Source organism: Phycodurus eques, chromosome 21, assembly GCF_024500275.1.
Source record: "Phycodurus eques isolate BA_2022a chromosome 21, UOR_Pequ_1.1, whole genome shotgun sequence".
NCBI classification, from domain to species: Eukaryota; Metazoa; Chordata; class Actinopteri; order Syngnathiformes; family Syngnathidae; genus Phycodurus; species Phycodurus eques.
The window spans coordinates 1327416-1347496 of NC_084545.1; the positions used below are offsets into that span (position 1 = coordinate 1327416).

A 20081-nucleotide genomic window follows, 5' to 3' on the forward strand; every position below is an offset into this window, starting at 1 on the left:
TTCACCTTTATGAAAACGGCTAGCCTTTTCGATTGTATAGACTTCCTTTACTTTTGTGCTTGTAACACCTGCCACCCGTCAACGTTCGGCATGAAAGACAAACTGAAGAAAATAGTATCCCTGCCGTGTATAAAACACAGACTAACTGATGCATTTATCGTGGTGCAACTTTCTTGTACATCAAGATCATATAGGTGCTGCTGTTGCGTAGAGCAAACATTTGTATTAGTGCCTGCGAGAGGTTGCACCTGAGCTGTATTTGGCACATTTCCGATGCTTTTCACTCCCTTTTCATTGCCTGCTGGTCTCCTATGAGTGACTCCAAGCGTCCTTGCCCATTCATTCGAAGGTTTGCTTTTTTCGCCGGCGCCTTTGAATGGAGGCACGCGGCCGCATGCAAATGACAGACGGCGGAGATAATGAAGCATTAGCATGTGGCACCTCTGTTGCTTGGCAGGGGACTTGCCGAATTGTGATTACAAATTAGCCAAGTTACCTGATAGCTAAAGTTAGCGGGGGCCTGCATTAATTGAATTAATTGTTACTGTATGAAAGGACATTGAACAATTGGGACTAATTTGATTTTGGTTGTCAATTATAAGGAGGGGTGCGCCTGATCCGATTTGAATACACTCTCATCAATATGTAAATTATCCCGGAGAAACGCAATTGTAAATTTCACGCTTAAAGCTCCCCGTATTGGCAATATTTACCCGCATTAGTGATAGTATCATCACACTGCATCAACACTTCGAAACTCGACAAAAAAAAAACAACCTGCATTTGCACAAGCATAATAGTTTTTGCGTTGCGTTACACTCGCCGGGTACCTACCAACCTCCGAGGCCATCACGGTGATGTTGTGCCAGGCGGCGTCCTCGCGGTCCAGCGGCTGCGTGGTCCTGATCATCCCGCTGAGCTCGTCGATGCGGAAGTAGACTGGGTCCGCCTCCTTTTTGTCCATGTAATACCTGAACACATTAATCAGTCAGCAATGGACGTTATGTAAACTCAGTAGTCGGCCGTCAGGTCGACTCCACCAGGTTGACTTCGTCCCCTCAGTCGATGTCGATGCCGTTCACGCAGAACAGCGATACGGGGGGAAAACAGGAAAGGGACAGCTTTGATTGTCAATTTCATGTTTCACAAAGACGCCACATTGTCGCCTCAAATCCAAAGAATGAAGCATTTCTGTTACACTGTTGCTTTTATTGTATTATAATATTGACTATGCTGCTGGTCTCATTTTTGGTGAAATATTTCCACACGCTTGTAGCGTACGCCAGCCGTAAGTATGACATGGTGTTGGTGCGCGTTGTATAGTACAACTTCTATGATAAATAAAGTTAGCATTAGTTGCTGTTTGCGCATTTTTGGACATAATGTTCTGGTGAGAAAGCTTCACTTTGCGTTGCTGCCCTTGTTCCTAGCTGCCATTCCATGAGGACGTTTTGAGGGTCAATGGCATGTTTGGCATCATTTGGTGGGGTGCCAAAGCAGTTGTAGGGTGGAGCTCGACATAGTTTGGTGTGTTGATAAATCAAAAGAGAAAGGTTACTTCCAGAAGACCAAAAACAAAGCTAGACACACCGGAATACTCATTCAAACTGGAATGTGACAAACAAAAGTCGACTGTACCCCTCGGTGTCAGAAGTCATTGGCAACATCAACATGGAGGATGACGACATAAAGAGCGATCTTCTGCTGTTCATGAAAAGCTTGCTTCTCCAAGAAGCTGTGAAGTGATCCAAAAAAGCGACAGAATCTTGTCAAAGCAGAAGCAGCAGCAGCGGCGGCACGTCATCTCATTAGCGCCTTCACGTTGTCTCTCGATGCTGCGGGTGGAACGCATGCATAAGTGTCACGGAGCGAGATGCCTGTGCACAGTGAAACCTCGGATTAGTCCACCGCCTCAGGGGCGCTATCTGTCTTTTCCATTTGTGCCGCCTTACAAACTGGAGTTTAGAGCGCATACAAATGTGCTCAGCAGTTGTATCGCCCCGCAGGTTCCTTCACCCGGGAAACAAAGAAATCATTCACGGAAATATTCATGGAGAAAGCAGGGACAAAAAAGAAAACACCGAACTGTAAATCTTGCAGCCTGACATCATGCCACATGGGTTAGGAGGTCATGACTAGCATCACTTCTGTAGACCAGGGATTCAAGGTTCGTGTTCAGAGATGGTATTACCATATTTAGGATGAAAGAAAAACAGTATTAGAATTAGGGTTTGAGTTGGGCATTCCCTGGGTTAGGGTTCAGATAAGGAATTAAAGATATATCTGCTGGGTTGAAGATTCCCGGGATAAGAGTTAGGATTAGGGATTCTCAGGGTTAGGGTTGGGTATTCCCAGGATGAGGGCTATGGTTAGAAATGAGGGAATTTCCTGGTTTAACATTCAGGATTTTCAGGGTTTGGAATTAAGTATACCCAGGGTTAGGGTTAAGGGAACGACTGCCAAGGTTAGGGTTGGATTCTCAAAGTGTTTTTTCCAACTCTGTAGAGACATTGAAAGTGGTGGATAGCAGTAGACACATGGATTTATAACTGTATGTTTTACCTGACCGGGCTGTTCCTGCTGTCGGGGTCCCGGGCCGTGACAGCGCCCACCTCCGTTCCGGCAGGCGAGTTCTCATACACGTCCATGATATAATAATCCAAAGAGAAGACGGGTGTTTCGTCCACATCCCCGACGGTGATTTTAAGCGTGGCTGTGTCCTTGAAGGAGCCCAAGTAAGAAAAACGAGGATCCGCATGCGTGTTGGTGCCTTCGATGTGGAGCGTGTACGTCTTCTTCCTCTCATAGTTTAGTGGCTGATGGGACAAAATTGAAGATTTGAATGGTCATATTGCAAACTTTTATATGACTAGTATTGCTCAACTGCAGCAGTAGAACCTGACAATTTTACAGAGGCACATGCAGATGCACCTGATTTCTCACCCCAAGAGTCATTCATTCTCTGAAAAGTAATAATCAAAACAATTGTGTCCAGTCTTCCTGGTTGGGGACTGCTGCTTGTGGTCCAAACTGCATCAGGCACATTCCAAGTTTACCTTTCTGAGGGTGATAATTCCCTCTTTGGTGTCCTTGTCAGTGGCTATAGAAAACATGTTGGCCCCCTCCGAGTTAATGATGCTGTACTTGATGTCCGCATTGACGCCCAAGTCGTCGTCGTCGGCTTTAATCTTCCCCACCGGCTTCCCGACTTGAGCTGACTCCGGGACGTACTGCTGGTAATTTTCTGCGGATGGAAATCGGGATATTACAACAAGAACTTCCCATCAGACCGACTTCTGGCTACGTACTTTGCGGGAACTTTGGTGGGTTGTCGTTGACGTCGGTCAGCGTGACATTGATGATGGTGGACCCAGAGAGGCCGCCGACTTGGCCCGCCATGTCTTTGGCCTGGATGACCACAATGTAGTGTTCCCGGGCTTCCCGGTCCATGTTGGCTAAGGCAGTCCTGATGGTTCCTGCAACAAAAGACATGTTGTTCTTATTACCTGGTTGGAAATCTACAACACAGAGTATCATGTAAATTTGTGGATGGGTTTGGAGCTATGAAGAGCAATCGTTTTGGTGTATATGGGAATAAAAACGCGGTTATTGTGTGTTGCCAATTATTCTAAATGGAACCAATCGTTATCCCACCCAAAGCACATGGTATGGTCTCATACCACACAGATTTTCTGGTACATGAGTAAATGGAAAAAGTAAACCCAAGAAATAACCAACCAGCTGACTTTGGGCAAGAGGCGGGGTACACCGGGGTTGCCAACCAATTGCAGGGCACATATAGATAAACAAGCCCTCAAACTTACATTTGTACTAATGGACAATTTACAGTCTTCAACGAAGCTAACATGGATGTTTTTGGAATGTGGGAAGAGAAAACCCACGTCAAGAGTGACGACTTTTAACACTGTAACATTGTTTAAAGTCCGATCAACAACATGCAGCTCTCGAGCTTTCCATCCTGGCGGAGTTCTGCGCTCTACGTTGTGACTTATATGACCGCAAGAATTATATCTGAACAGACTTACACAAGATTCAGTACATGAGACTCATCACTGCAGTGGGCTGCCTTCATCCTGGCATCCCTCGTTGTCAAGGCCTTGCCTCGCGTTTCATGACATTCAATGTCTACTCAGCCTTGAACCAAGGACTTTTTTTTTTTTTTTTTTTTTTTATCTCCAGCTCACAATTAAACCTACATCAATGTGCATGTGGAAAAAGACTGCAATTTCTTCCTAGCACTACCAGGACATAGCCTGCAAAAGAAGGACCTGCGTTGATTTACAGGATGCAATAAGTGGAATTCACGTGTTCTCTGTGAGGCTTTTCGCGTGAGTCGCAATGAGAGCCTTAATTCACCAGCACCAGACGTAATAACATCTAATAACACTCGCACCTCTGTCCCCCGAGTGCTAAATCTGACTGTTGCCCTTCCCACGCGCTTGCGCCTATCCGTCAGCCGTTGAACACGCGTTTTTGTGAACTTGTGAACCCCCGCAATAATACGCTTGAGCGGGGGACAGTGAGAGCCAGCAGGAAATGCCGTGGCATTGATGGCCAAGTGAAGGGAAACGCCTGCCGCTCTCGCCTCCCTGCTGACACCATTGATTGCTCGACAGGACGCTTTGGACTTCCAGTGGGCTTTGCAGCAAATTAAAGGACTCAATGTTATGACACCGTGGATTTGGTCTCCGTGACAGGGAACTCGAAACTGCGGAAAGCAAAATATAAATAAAAAATAAAGTAAATAAATGATACCCCCCCTTAAAATCTTTTTCATTGCCTAGATTTATAGTTTAAACCACAAATATACCACAAACTGTGATCCCAAAACATCCATCCATCCATTTTCCGTACCGCTGAGACTCATGCGGGTCGCGGGCGTGCTGGAGACGGGGTACATCCTGAACTGGTCGCCAGCCAATCGCAGGGCACTTTTTAACAAACAACCATTCGCACTCACATTCACACCTAGAGAGTCTTTAATTAACCTACCACGCATGTGTTTGGGATGTGGGAGGACACCGGAGTGCCCGGAGAAAACCCACGCAGGCAAGGGGAGAACATGCAAACCCCACACAGGCCATGCCGGGATTTGAACCCCGGTCCTCAGAACTGTGAGGCAGATGTGCTAACCAGTCGGTCACTGTGCCACCATGATCCCAAAACACTTTTAATATAATTTTAAACTCATTTTACAACATTATTTAAAAAAATAAATGGCTTAAAGATCAAATGCACCGCAAGCTCACATTTTTACATCTCACAAACAGCATTAATGTCTAAACCTTTGGCAACAAAAGTGAGAACACCTCTACGTGAAAATGTCAGTGAAGACTTTGTAACTTCCACTAACAACCCAGGCTAAACTTCCTGACATACAAAGCCTGTCTCCTAGTCGAGATGTATCACTTCAACATACCTCTTTGACACCAATTACTGCATTATTCTTTTTAGACAGGCTTTGATGGGCTCTTGTGGTATTTTAGGGCGTTTCAGGATTAGGGTTTGCTCAAACTCTCCAATTGCAAGTTGAATTATACCAAAAAGCAAGGCTGTGATCTATTTAAATCCTGGATCATGGCCATATATAACATGAGCAATAACACAAACCAACCGTGATTACAGTGGAACCTCAAATATTCCAAGATTGGATTTGTTCACCAATGTATACAGACTCAGAACTATCAGAATCATCTTTATTTGGCAAGTATGTCCAAAAAACACACAAGGAATTTGTCTCCGGTAGTTGGAGCCGCTCTAGTACGACAACAGACAGTCAATTGACAGAGAACACTGTTGAGACATTCAGACATTGCCAAAAACAGTCACTGAGCAATAAAGGGTTGCTAGTTATCTGGTAATGCTGGTACAAATTGTTATTTTTTCTTTGACAATTGTGCAAAAAGATGCAGAGTCCTCTAGCACTTAGAGCAGTTCGAATGACTTATATTGCAATAGTCCGGTGCAATGACCATTGTGCAAAGGGCGCTGAGACTTCAAGGAGTGTATGCAGTTTAAAGTGACGAGTAGCGCGATAATCTGGGACAATGTTGATTGTGCAAATGTTGCAGATACTCCTCAGTCAGTGTGCAAATGGGGCAGATGCTTCTCTGGCATGAGTGGCCAGTATTGGTCAACAACAGATATGCAAATAGTGCAGCGTGGCGAGACTACTACAGCGACTGCACGAGTAATATATATAATTGGCCCGACAGAAATGTGACAACAAACTCAGACAAAAAAAACGGCAATTTGGGTGTAAAACCGTGACTTTACTTTGAAAGTCCTCATTCCTGTTCAAAACGTTAAAACGTCAAGAGATCGCTAAAATGGTTGTCAGTCTTGATACTAGATTATCTCTGGGTCAAATAGGTGGCAAGACATTTTTACTACTGTTACTGCTTATATTTTTTACATAAATAATACGGCATTAGATGTTGGCCTCGGGCGATGATGCAACTACAGGCCAATTCATTAGGTACAGCTTCTCGATCTAATGGGATCTGATGCAGGAAGTAGAACTCGAACCACAGTGTATACCACTCTTGGTCTACAATAACTATACTATAATAAAATCAGGAGAACGAGCCAACTTGAAGCTTTTCTGGGTCCCGGCTAATACATTTCATTCACGCTATTCATATCAATAAAATTATGGACAAGCCTAATTTCCCCTTTACAAAATTGACTAAATGAAAGCGCTTTTCACGAGGCTCCAAAGGTCATTTCTGCCTCACTTCCTGCGTCAGGACCCCGCAGATAGAAAGTAATCCCTCCCCGCATCCCGGCGGGCGGAGTAGTCATTAAAAAATGGGTCAAGGAGGCAGCGGAATGAAGACGCACCGGCGAAGAGTTCGCTCACGTCGTCTGTCACAGCCTGGCCGATTCGCCGCGCTCGTCGGCGATGAATCAGCATATAGCAACACAATTCAATTTAATTCTCAAAAAAAATAACAAGCTTTTTTCTACCAGATGTCTTGTAATTTTACATTATGTATATACGCCACACTCTCCAAACAATTGATTCTTCTTGTGCCATTTGCATTTTAGTTACTTCACAAAAGACTTTTAAATGTCAACAATGGCTAAATCATGGCGTCTTCCTTCTCATTTGAGTGTTTGCAAGATAATTATTTTACTGTCATCATTTACTGTATTCTCTGCTTCACATTTCTTACGAGCGTGTCATTTTCCGCATTACGGCCTTCAAAAAGAACTGCAATTACGTGAGCTCAAAGGTCACCAATTCCCTTTCCTTCTCGCTCTGTCTTTCTCGTTCTGTCTTTATTTATTCTGCTCCTCACGACATTATCGTCATCGTGTGGCTGTGTACTCCGGAAGTCTCCCAGCTTCAACGTTTATGCTTCGTCACCAGCCGGCGGGGTTCTGAACGCTCCACAAACGGAACGCGCATACACACACGCATGCGTTTACAATAACCATGTTCCTCGTTCCTTTATCCCACTGTTCTGTATCCATTTTTATAAATCTAACATTCATATTAGTGAGGTTAGGTGGCGGCATTAAGAGGCCCAATGGATGTTGCTACTTGATGGGAATCAGTTGAAGGCACAAGTCATTCATGCCCAACTAGCTTGCACCTTAAACGGGCTGCGGAGAAAGTTGGAAAAACTAAGTAAAAATGCCCTTTGGTGCAAAAGGTAATGTTCAACTACCATAAATCAACACCAACTGAAGGAAAAGGGATGATTTAATTGGGGAAAAACATTACTGTATCTTAGGTAATGTTCTTTATTTGATACAATGATACAAAATATTCTTTGAGAAATAAAATCTCAGCCTTGTTTTTGATGAATACTTGCCTACTACGCTGCTGTATCTTAATGTTGGTCATTATGGTGGTAGTTGGAGAGCCAAGTATTTTTTTGGGTGTGTTACTTGGTGTAAAAAGTTTGAGAAGCAGTGCTCCACAGAAATCCACCAGAATTTCAAATGCCAACAAAACAAAACAACAGCAACAGATGGTGAAATGCAATGAGGGACACGAACTCATTTTCGCCACGACGCTGCTGTTGAATATTTTTCGAAGAGCTCTGAATCTTTCCAGCCACCAAAGTACGAAGCAAAACTTTTGCTTTGGCTGCAAAGTGTCATTAAAAAGTTCAGAATGGTCGGAAAAGGTTTTGTTGGAACAATACTTCCCTGAAATGGAAATGGCAAGACGCAGCATGAGCTCCCATTTACGGTATTTCACAGCGCTAAAAGCATGTCATTAACTAACGCTAAAATAGCAGCAAACCTCTATACTTCTTTCATCCAAAGGTGCTTTTGCGTTTGTAAAAAATCAACTTCACTTTCCCACCTGATGCACTGCTGCTTTTATTGGACCAAAAGCATTCCGCATTTCACTTGGAATTGGAGCTCACAACCTGCAATGGACTCTTCTACTTTTCGGAGTGGCTGAAAACAGGTAATGCGAGCTTTGCACCCCTGAACTCTCAGTCGGACCGCAATGCCGCCCACAAAGTCTGCTGCCAAATCTCTGCTCAGGGCTGTGGCTTAATTTAGAAAATAACTGAGAAGGAGTTGACTTCCTTGAATCGGGGCCAATTTGACACAGCGAGGTGGTTAGCCTTTTACCCAACCTCCCTGCTCTATTAAGGCTGATACCATCGCACGATCCACCTCTTTGTCTGGCTGCAAACTTCTAAAGGAGGACAATCTCCTGGGTGAACAAAAGGGATTATAGGAGATTACCAAAGCGCCCTTCAATCTCCGTCTTCAGGAATGCTGGCCCGACCAATTCCGTGTTATCCCCGAGTGTTGCGCCCTCGCAGCTAAAGCTAGATGGCAATCAAAGTTCTTTTTTGGCTTTCCCAATCGAGGGCTCGCATGGTTTGACATCCTAAAATTAAAAAAAAAAATGTCTGATTGATGGCATGACAGTTTGAGGCTTTAGGCAAAGTGTAGCAGCCTCCATCTGTGTCAGATCCTTCAGTAAACTTGAACGCTCGCAAATCCCACATCAGCAGAGAAATTAGCCTCTTTAGGATACAAAAGGCCTTTGAGGCGAGCGGGGGTGCAGTGCTTCTCCACGACGTGAGGCTGAGCACAGTCTTTATCGCTATATCTTTTACTCGGAAAGAAGAGGAAGTCAAACTTGGTCTTTGAATGCCTTTATTGAGTCGTCCACGTCATACTATGTGCGGGAAACAACAGTGAGTACTGTGCAAACGTGTCGTACTTTACGGCTCTCCTAGCGAATAAAGCATTTGCTTGACCGTAATGGCGAACGAGGCCGCTAGCTGATGGTGTGCACTCACAACAACACACCACCCCAAAATCATGTTCGATCGTGAATTTATTACACTGTCATTGATTAAAATGGTAAAATAGCCCGTCGGGTGCCAGCTGTCCACATCACACCTGTGCTTACGCCGACCCTTGACCAGACAAGGATCCTTTAATACTTCACAAAAGCCAACAAATCATCTTCCCAAACTCTTTTTCAAAGATCTTTTAGAGCCATAAATGATGCAATAATAAAACGATGAGCTGACAAAGCACTGTAATAGGCAGAAATTATTCTGTTCGCAACTTACCTTTGTGGCTGACAGCTTCCATTTGTAACAAAACAGGATTTCTCAAATGGATCTAACCTAACTATTTTCGCTCGTTATTGTCTTTAAAAAAAACTTCCACAATTTCAATATTGACGCGACCTAATGCCACACGGCTCCCGCCACACGTCTCAGACAGTTCAAGTATCCGGGAGAGTTTATAGATTTGTTCTGCAGCTATTTTCAAAACTTTAAATTGGTTAATAAAACAGACGACGTGGGAACAGACCAATAGTATCGATTTGTGAAAATCGACTTGACCATTATTGGACATACGAGCGACGATATGTGATTTTCTGCCACCTCTTTGCGATTCCCGCCGCAAATGTTAACGCTGAGGAAGAAGGACATCGTTGCGGTCCATCAATCATGGTTATTTCCGAACGAGAACCACTCGAGCAGTGAAATCCCACGGGAGATTCCATGTCAGCCGCACGAAGACTCAACATCACAACAAAGTGGCACGCAAGCTCCACTTCCTCCTCCTCCTCACCATCATCTTCCTCATCTTCTTCTGCAGTTTCATGCGAGCTAATTTGAGGGATGAGGTTGGATGGCCAGTGGCGAAAACAACAGGCAACTTGTGTAACTGAACGTGCAGCGTATGTGCGTGTGTAACGTGCAGCTGGCCTTCCATCGCGTGCCCAAACTCTCGCACGCCCCGAGCGAGAATTACGATGCGGACTAGTCACTGCGTCAGCACGTGCAAACGAGTCATGTAACACGGAGGGAGAGGTGAGCACTCACTCATCCTGTTAGTTCGTCAGGTAGCTTCAGCTAACGAGCGCTAGTTTCTTGTTTTCTTCCGCCCACATCAATCGTGGCTGCGTGCTCTCGGGGGGGGGCCAAGCGCCCAAGTCCAAATATTCATCAATTCATTTGCGCTGCTCGTTCGCCAACTGGAGGAATGTTTTATACCAGCGCTGAGCTCTCCGAACTTGTCGAGCAACGCTATCAATTTGTAAATACATCGGTTAGGCGTAATGCTTAAAATAGGACTTCAGTGTTTCAAATGTTGGTTACAAAGTAGGGTTCCACGGCAGACTTTGGTTTTGAAGTTGAAGTTTCTAATTCGGGTTTCAGCGGGCTCAGCGCTTTGATTGGGTGCGCCCTCACACACGAACGCGCTCGTCTTTTCAACGCTCGGCAGACAAAGACGACAAAGAGCCTGTTGACCGTCGGCTTTTCACATCGCATAAAAGTTGTCCACTTCCAGATGTGATTTACATTAAATCGCTTCTGGTACTGCACAAAAAGATCTTTGCAGGCTGCTGATGCGACAACAACAACAACAACAACAACAAAACCGTCCGCTTCCACTTGTCCGCTGAGGCTACTTGAGATTCGCTCCCTGGAGCATTGCAGCGGCGTTAACATCCAGATATTCATTTTTACACAAGCGGTAGCAGGATGTAACGAAGTCCAAATACTCTGTTACTGCGCTTGAGTAGATTTTTCCAGTATCTGTAATTTGATTTTGATTGATTGTTTTATTGAACATATAAACAAATCAATCAAAAAAATACAGATACCTGAACAATCTACTTAAGGACTAACAAATTATTTACTTGAGTATTTATTTTTCTCACTATTTACCTTGATTCACTACATTTGAATATATTACATGATTACATTTTCAGTATTTAAGTACATATCTGGAGCTGTACTTTCTTACTTTCACTTAAAAGAGTTGAAATAGTACTTCTACTTTTCCCAGAGTCATTTTTTTACATGTATTTGTACTTCTACTTCCCAAGTAGAGCGTGTGAGTACTCCACTGTTGAGGCACTACTGCACCTGTTTTGGGGTCCACGGAGAAATATGGCTGTCCTTGTAGGATGCTGTAGACGATGCGGGCGCTGTTTCCGTACGTGGGGTCGTCAGTGTCGATGGCCGTGACTTGCAGCACCGACGTGCCTAAACAACAACAACAACAAAAAAACGCACAAAACATGTTATTTGTAAAACTGTGTCTTCAATACGACAACCATTTTTAAACTGAAGTCATCTTTTTATGGCCAAATTCCATCGATTTACTGTTGTGCGTTTTGAGCAAAAACACTTTTAGTTTCAGTGGAGCCCTTGTGGCGTCGAGGCGGCTCACAATTTTCATCGAAACTATTCTGAAATTACACTTTCCCTGTAAAAACAAGAACTCTATTGATTTTAATTGACAAGTAATCCAAGCTGTCTTAGCTAGTTGAGTTCGAAGCCCGTACCGCTACATGCTTTCTTCTTCTTCTTCTTTTCCCTCTTTGTCGAGCGTAATTCTGCTTGTAATTTTCCAGCCAAGTTTGCTGCCAGCAGCCAAGCCGGTGATGGCTTCTCCTGGGAACCTCCTGAATATTAAATCCTAATATGATCCCAGCCTGACGACTTGACAGGGCGCAGACGTGCACGCCATATCGTAATGGCGACAACGTGGCGTTGTCGAAATAATGTGCAATGACAATTACAATTACAGGAGATTGAGCTCTCCAGTCCATGTGGATTAATACAGACATTTTATTTTTAAAATAAGACTGGTGAAGAAAGAAAGAAAGAAAGAAAGAAAGAAAGAAAGAAAGAAAGAAAGAAGGAAATATACACAAGTACAGAGACATGAAAAATCTGTTTATGTAGAGTACCAAAATATTTGTACTTTTTTTCTTCCTCTCCCCTCCAAAGACAAGGAATGATGGCAGCCTGCTGGTGCTTTTATTTACTGTCATTGCGCAGTGTGCCTGCGAGCGATTGTGTCCCAATTTAACACTTGGGAGTGCGGCTGGGCATTACAGGCTCCATTAACCCATTGGCGTATAATTACACGATGAGGGCGAGGATCATGTGACGCCCGGCGAAGCGGAAACCTGTTTACGCGCTTACTTTGCCTCCGGTGATGCTATCACTTTCAATTTGTTATTGATGGTTAATATTTATTCATGACCTCATATTTTATCTGATAAAATTACATTAAGAAAACAGGACCCCACCCCCGAAGCAAAGCACGCCCTTTCATTGGTCGAAATATTAATCCTAAACATTTAAACAGGGTACCTCCTACATTTGAAAAATATGAGTGTTAGCTTTGAAAACTCTAAATTGTCCATAGGCGTGAATCTGAGTCTGAATTTATCACCCCAATGTGCACAAGCAGTATAGAAAAGGGACGGATGGGTGATTGTATGTTCTATGCCAGTGGTTCTCGTACTTTTTACACCAAGCACCGCCTAAAAAAATACTTCTCCAAGTACCACCATTATGCCCAATTAAAAACAAGTAATGTCATATAGTCTTAAATGTTCATCAAAATCAAGATTTTATTCCTAAAAAGTATTATTGTAAGCCACTGTAACATTATGCAGAGCTTGAACATTAACACAACAAAATTATTTTGATTTAACAAAAAAAACAACTTCAAAGATTCAATTGAAACTGTATCGCACATAAAAGTGAAAACTTGTACGTCACATACATTTGTAACACGAACAGTTAAAAATTGTATGCAAATGTATTGTACTTAAAATTTAAATACAACTGTACTGTACAAAATGTATTGTAAATTGATACAAAAAACAAAAAAATAAATTAAAAAAAAAGCTTCATTTAAAATGTATTTTCTTTTCATGGTTTATCTGTTATAAATTTTATTTGTATTTAATTCAGAAATACTTTTGCATACCACTAGATAGAGCCAACATACCAGGAGTGGTAGTACATGTACCACAACTTTGAGAATCACCGCAGTGCACCATGTGGTTAGCATTTCTGCCACACACTCGAGAGGTTCTGGTTTCGAAGGGTTCGTGGTTTTTTTATTTCAAGCTACAGTGGTTCTCAGTTTACTTTCCGTAACCATCACTAACCTACACTACCGCGGTAGTAAAGTCATGAAAGAAAGTAAAAAAAAGTATGAGAAACACTTCTGGCTTTCTTGTTCTTACGACACTAAATAACCTCGTTCATTGTGTGCCCTTGGTAATTCCGAGACGCCAGTGATCGTTTTTTCTGATGTGTTCAAGTCTCATCAGTTTTTTCATCCATCAATAGCTCTCTTGGTTACCGACAAACAGGTTGGTTCCCCGTTGGAGTCTGCGTCCGCTTGCTTCACCTCCGCTTTCGTTTAGCCGAGCCCTAAAAGCTCTGCATTTCCTGCGTTTGCATCCCGGCTGAGCGGCCATTACCATGCGACTCGGCGGTCACGTGAGCTCGCCGACGAAGACACGAGGCATCTACATCTTCTGACAAGCGCCGAAAGGCATTCAAGGCGCACGATTAAGAGCAGTCACTTTCATGGAGATTAGCATTTGTGAGGGGCGGGCAGAAGGAGCTCATTATCTTCCCCCTTCACGGCCCTTGATTTCCCCCCTTGTGTCGTCAACGGCCTTCCATCGGTTCAACTACCGAACATAAACTAGGTAGGCCACCAGGAAGTCAATAGGAATCGAACAGGATGTAAAACAAAAAGAAAAAAAAGTGAAAGGAACCAGGGTACAAACAGAATGTTACCCTAAAGTAACCAGGAAGTAACCAAGAAGTAAAAAGGGCTGACGTTAACGTGATGTAACAGGATGTAAACAGGAAACAACCAGGGAGTAACCAGAGGTTAACTGAAAGTAACCAGGTTGTAAAGACGAAGTACCCAGGAAGTAAAAACGGATGTAACGGGATGTTAACAGTAGGTAACAACGATGTAAACAGGATGTGTACAGGAAATACCCAGGAAGCAACAAGAAGTAAACATGATCCAAACAGAAAGCAAAAGCGATGTAAACAGAAAGTAACCGGGATCAAAACAGACGTTAAGGCGGCAGTAACCATGAATTAGACAGGGTATAAAAACAAAGTAATCAAGAAGTAAAGCAGATGGAAAGTAGCGGTATCGAGGACACAGGTGGATTTTGGTTAATTGCAACACTCCTTGCTCCTCGATGCTTCGACCACGGAGGAGTTTCTCAATCGACTTAAATGCACATCAAGCAGCGAAGAACGAACATCGAGGAGGTTCCAAGGACGAGCTGGTTTCTTGATTTTCTTCACTTTAAATATACATATTTTCTTGAGTCTCTGTTTTATTTGGGGCAACATTTTGTACTGTATGACTTCATTACAATGGTTCGTAGTTACTATGCTGTGAAAGACAAATAATTCCTCTCTTGTTGTCCTCGACTGGATCTCTGGTGAGCGGTGCTAACATGTAAACGGAGGTGCGAGGATCGAGGAGGGTGCACATAGAGAAATGCAATTTAGCTCCTAGATGCTTAATGTAACGGCTTGCATCTTGACATCTACAGTCACATTGTTGGTCGTTTGTTGATGTTAACAAACACATTTCCCAATAAAAAAAAGCCATTGCAGCATTTTTTGCACAAAAGACAGCAATTTACACCAGAGCTCCTTGTCAATGTGTACATGAATACACATGAGAGCGAGCTGGCACGTATTGACTGTATATTAAGAGGGCGCCTGCGGCTATGTTGATGTTTGCATAATTAATGTACATTCACTCCACACGACTTCATATCTACTGTGCAGTTTGGAGCGGGAAGATAGATGTGAGCCACAACATTAGGTATACCCACACTTTTGAATGAAGTGACCCGCTGTACATTCCAGACCTACCCGTTACATTGAAAGACCATATACATTTAAAAAAAAATAAAAATAGAATTTAAAATACCCTCCAAATGCCATGAAAAAACTTCTTACTTACTGTATATCAAAGGTACAATATCTTTACAAATATATTAATGACCGATTGAGGTATTTATTTAATACGTTAAAACTGGTGTGCCCCAAGGTTATGTGCAGAGTCCTCTGCCAATACAATGACTACATTTGCAGAACTTTCAAGTTACTGGGGTCCTATATCACTGAGGACCTCGCATGGTCAACAAACAGTACTGCTGTGGTCAAAAAGGCCCAGTAAGGACTCCACGTTTAAAGTACACCTCACAAGAGCTGCCATCAGAGTGGTTCAAGGACCTTTTTTTTTAATCATTCCTGCATCGAGAGCACAAAAACTTGCTGTGTGATGTGATCTGCACTGCAACAGACAGAAGGAGGATTTAGAGGGTCATTGTCACATTACAGAAAAAAAGAAGGAAACAAATTCTCATCTGGAGGATGGATTCACAGCACACCTCCTACGCACAACTGCATACTTATTGAGAAAAACAGACCGTTCCATGTCACCAATTCCTTCTCGGAGGCTCTACAGACACATTAAAAACCACATTTCAACATGAAGCATGTGGCTAGTGACCAATGCGGGCCGTACTCCGCTTCTCCCGCCAAAAATCTGCTGGGATGCAGTTCAACTCAGCCATGTGAGGAAAACGGATGGATGGAGGAATGATTATATGATCTATGTCAAGGACGGTTGAAAGTGGTTGACATAGAGAGGTCCCAATAGGTTGGAATGTGAGTGCAGATGGTTGTTTGTCTATATGTTCCTGGAGATTATACCCTGTTTGTGTACTCCAACTCTTCCTAATATGAACAAACAGTATAGAAAATAGATGGAATGACAGTTGCTGCATTCCCTGCTGTGTATGTCGAGGCTGCTTTGCAGTGGTAGCGGCAGATACACCTTTTGAACATTCGTAAGACGTGCAGTGAAACGCGAGCGATTCCGCTGCGGGGCGATGAAGCCGCTGGACCAAGAAGAGGACCTCTTTTGTTGGCCGGCACTAAAGAACAAAAGATGTATAAAAAATAGATGCTCTTGCCACACGATGCATGCAAGGAGCGACTGTCTCCGCTTTTCTTGGCCTTCCTCGCTTTGGTAGAGTGCTTTCCAAAGGTCTTCCCACCTGGGATACCATAACGGCGAGAGGAGCTGCCGGCTAATTATATCCCGCCTTTAGGCCGTAAAACTAAGTGGACGCACCGACAACCACAGGTGGCTGAAGGATTTGACTTGAGTCAGACTTACTGTAAGTTGACAATTTTAGGACTTTGGACTTGTTTGGAAAAAGCTCATGAAAATACCCGAGTTGACTTTGACAAAGGCTTGAAGTGAATGAAATAACAAGTCTGGCCCGTTTACATTTCAAAATCTGCATTTTAAAGACAGTGTTTTGTTTTTGAAAGACGATGATTATTTGTGTGTGTGTGTAGTGCGCACAAACGTGGCAACCCAGTGCAGAGACCACCTCGTTAAGTAAGTATCATTTGGATTCAATGATTATATAAATATTTTTTTTAAAAAGTCCAGTAAAAGAGAACAGCAACGTGCGAGGGTTGCTCAACCTAAATGTTACACACACAAAAACTGTTCAATCTAACTTCATCCATCACTATAAAACCCACAAAGACAGTTAAGCAACGTAAATTTCATGACATCAAGTTTTAAGTCAGTTATGCGTTTTATCGGCAAGGCAATAAAGTAATAGACTGATGTGGGACCATTAAAAAGCGATTCGATTGTGAATGTGTTAGCACAGCTAAGTTATGTCGTGACTGAGCAAGATTCTATAAATTGACTTATTACTAAATTGACGCTTAACCCAAAGTCACAACTTCACTTGATCTGCTGGAAATGTTGTGGGGATTCGATCTGACTGACTTGATTCTTGCCACAGTATCTTGTGACTTGCTTCAGAGTTGAAGGTTAAGACCTGAGACTTGACTTGCACATAATGTGACTTACTCCACTAAGTTACAGTTTACTTACCCACGTCAGACATTTCGGGCACGGTGGCGACAAAGGGTCCGTCCGGAAACTGCGGCGCGTTGTCGTTGATGTCCTGAACTTTGATGATGAATTCCGACTTTGGTTCCAGCGCCTCCTCTGTGTGGCGGTCCAAGGCCTGCGCGTGCAGCACGTAGTGCGACTTCTTCTCCCGGTCGAGGCTCCTGGTGGCGTGGATGTCTCCGGTGACCTCGTTGATCCGGAAGATGGTCCCAGCGCCCTCGCCGCTCAGCATGTAGCGCACCGTTCCGTCGCCTTTGTCTGAGTTGGAGTGAAGCTGGAAGGCCAAAAAGATACAAACAGAAGAATTGGAATTTTCTTCCTATTTTGACATTTTACAGAAGATTGTAGTATTGACTGGGATTGTTCTTAGCTAAGGACAATTATGATGTTGCAGCTTTCCTCCCATCAGCCCACAAATATCCTTCTCGGTTCATTGAGGACTCCATTTTCCATGGAATATAAAACTAGAAAACGAACATTACTGAGACCCCATCCAATCTTCACTCTCTGCTCACCATGCATACCACCACCCACACTCACACTGTACAGTTTTTTGGCTATGTATTTGCATTTGCTTTTATTTTGCTTTTTATTTCTGCCAGGTCGGCGTTGCAAATGAGAATCATTTGTCAATTGCTTTACCTGGATAAATAAAGGTTATATATATATAAATTAATGTGATTGTGAAGGGTTGTTTTGTTATATGTGGCCTGTGATTGACTGCCAACCAGTCTAGAGTGTATCGCTTTTCTATAGCCCCAAAAAATCTGCTGGGATAGACTAACTCAACCAAGAGACAAACAGGGATAAGGAGGGTTATGATGGTTTTGAAGCACCAGATTACAAGTGAAGCCTCCGATGGATCATTGGACCTCATCCAATTATAGTTCCTACGATCGATTTTTTTCTTAAATCCTACTCGGGCACTTTTTAAAGATGATGGTTTTGACTGTGACTGCTTTTAGCTAAGGACAACGACCAGTACTCAATTTAATATTTATTGACATCACATTTGACAACCTCAACTGACTCTAGTGCCTTTTTATACGAGGAGAATAGCACAGAATAGTTTAAGTGTTGTACACCATCACCTAGCAACCACACACCGACCGCATGTCCTTATGGGCAACGTGAGGACATTTACTTATGAAACTGAACAGCAGCTGTCACGGCGCTTACAACTGAAGAGAAGATGGCTTTAGGAAGACAGCTGCGAAAAATACGCGCTTTAAAAATCCAACACTGACTTTTCTTACAAGTACAAGTTTCCGACCAAAATTTTGGTGAAACAAGCTCAATGTGGAGGATTTAGATTAGGTTGGATTTGGTGTATACTTTGTTGATACCAAAAGGAATTGTAAGGGTGAATGTAAGCGTTCTCTTTTAAAAGTGGAATTGAGAACCTTGAAGCTTTTCTTTTGTACCATGTGAGACAGGCCCAACACAAAGCAACACGTTTTCTACAGAGGACACAAATTATCGATATTGCAATGCATCTCATCGTAATCGCAATAAACCAGCACTGAGCCCAAAGATGAATTCCAAATATGTTGACTTTGTGCACCTAATATGATCTGACAGGATTGTCCATGCACTATGTCAAAAGCATCCTTTAGTATGTTTTGTGTTAGTCCTTTTAACAATAACAATGTAAAGGATACAGTAATAACTGAAAAAAATATTTTACAATTCTTGTGCTAAATTTTTCATTTGAGTTTTTATTTATTTATTTTTTTTTTTTTTTAAATCAAAAACTTTTTCAGCGAAATAGTCTTTGTTGCTCCTAAAAATCGCTTTGTTCCAGTCAAATGTCACACAATCGCTGTTTGGTTGGCAAAATATCGCAATGACATTTTGTTAGTGACTCAGAAATTCCTGCACGCAATATTTTTATGTGAAATGTACATTTTATGTTTACAAATAGTTGTGTATCCGGAGTGCCTGCTCACCCATCAAGTGTGAAATTTAACAACCAAGTAAGTCGTCTGAATATTTCTGAAAATCTGACATCACATTTTGGGTATTTTACAAAATTGCTGTTCCGACACTGAGTTGACTTGACAGCTTGCCTAGGCGATAATCCGCCACTTTCAAGCCACTGCGCGGAACACTATCATGTCACGGCCAAAAGGTAAGCAAAGATGCGTTGAGATTTGTCGTATGCAGAAATCGGCGGCACCGGCACGTGCTAGATATCTCGGTGTAGATGTCGATGCTGTGAGGCGGAATTTGTGCATGTATCTGCATACGAATTGACAAGTCTATCAAGTCTAGTGTATGAAGTGCTGCCTCCACCAGTGAAAAAAATTTTTGCGTCTGATTGGGCGATCACTTTTTCTCACACTCTAGACTCCGGTTCCGAAAGTACAAGCCGTTCGCCTATGCATACCGCTCAAGATCTGCCCCTTTGTTGTCATTTTAACAGAAGCTGCAGCCCCTATTGGCCCAACAATATAAGGGGGCGGGTACTATTGGCTGTAGTTGCTGACTTTCATGAACTCCTCAAAATGTATAAATATTTGTTGTGGAATTATTAACACAACTGGGAACTGTTTTGAATCGTGAAAAAAATACATATTGTGTCGACTAAAACATTGAAATGAGCTAGCATGAAGTCGTTCTGGTCGTGGGGATCTTTTTTTTTTTTTTTTTTTTTGATTGCATGGCGACAACTTGGCGGCCCCCGCGATGCCTTCCCGCTAAATTATTCTGCCGACGTCGAGCTCAGACGACACGTTGCTTCCTACTCGACTCTCACGCGCGCAGATGATCCTTGGGGAATTGTGTCAGCGAGGTTTTTA

General features: G+C 42.9%; 1 protein-coding gene across 1 annotated transcript in view; it reads right to left on the minus strand.

Annotated features, from left to right (window-relative positions):
* Positions 1 to 20081, minus strand: part of LOC133396306 (cadherin-18) — a 74275-nt gene that overhangs the window by 20890 nt on the left and 33304 nt on the right. The window contains exons 3-8 of the mRNA XM_061666012.1: positions 17260 to 17554; positions 11400 to 11519; positions 3309 to 3476; positions 3057 to 3244; positions 2563 to 2816; positions 835 to 971 (exon numbers count right to left, since the gene is read on the minus strand). Of these exons, the coding sequence (XP_061521996.1) occupies positions 835 to 971; positions 2563 to 2816; positions 3057 to 3244; positions 3309 to 3476; positions 11400 to 11519; positions 17260 to 17554 (1162 nt within the window). The remainder of the gene's footprint in view (positions 1 to 834; positions 972 to 2562; positions 2817 to 3056; positions 3245 to 3308; positions 3477 to 11399; positions 11520 to 17259; positions 17555 to 20081) is intronic.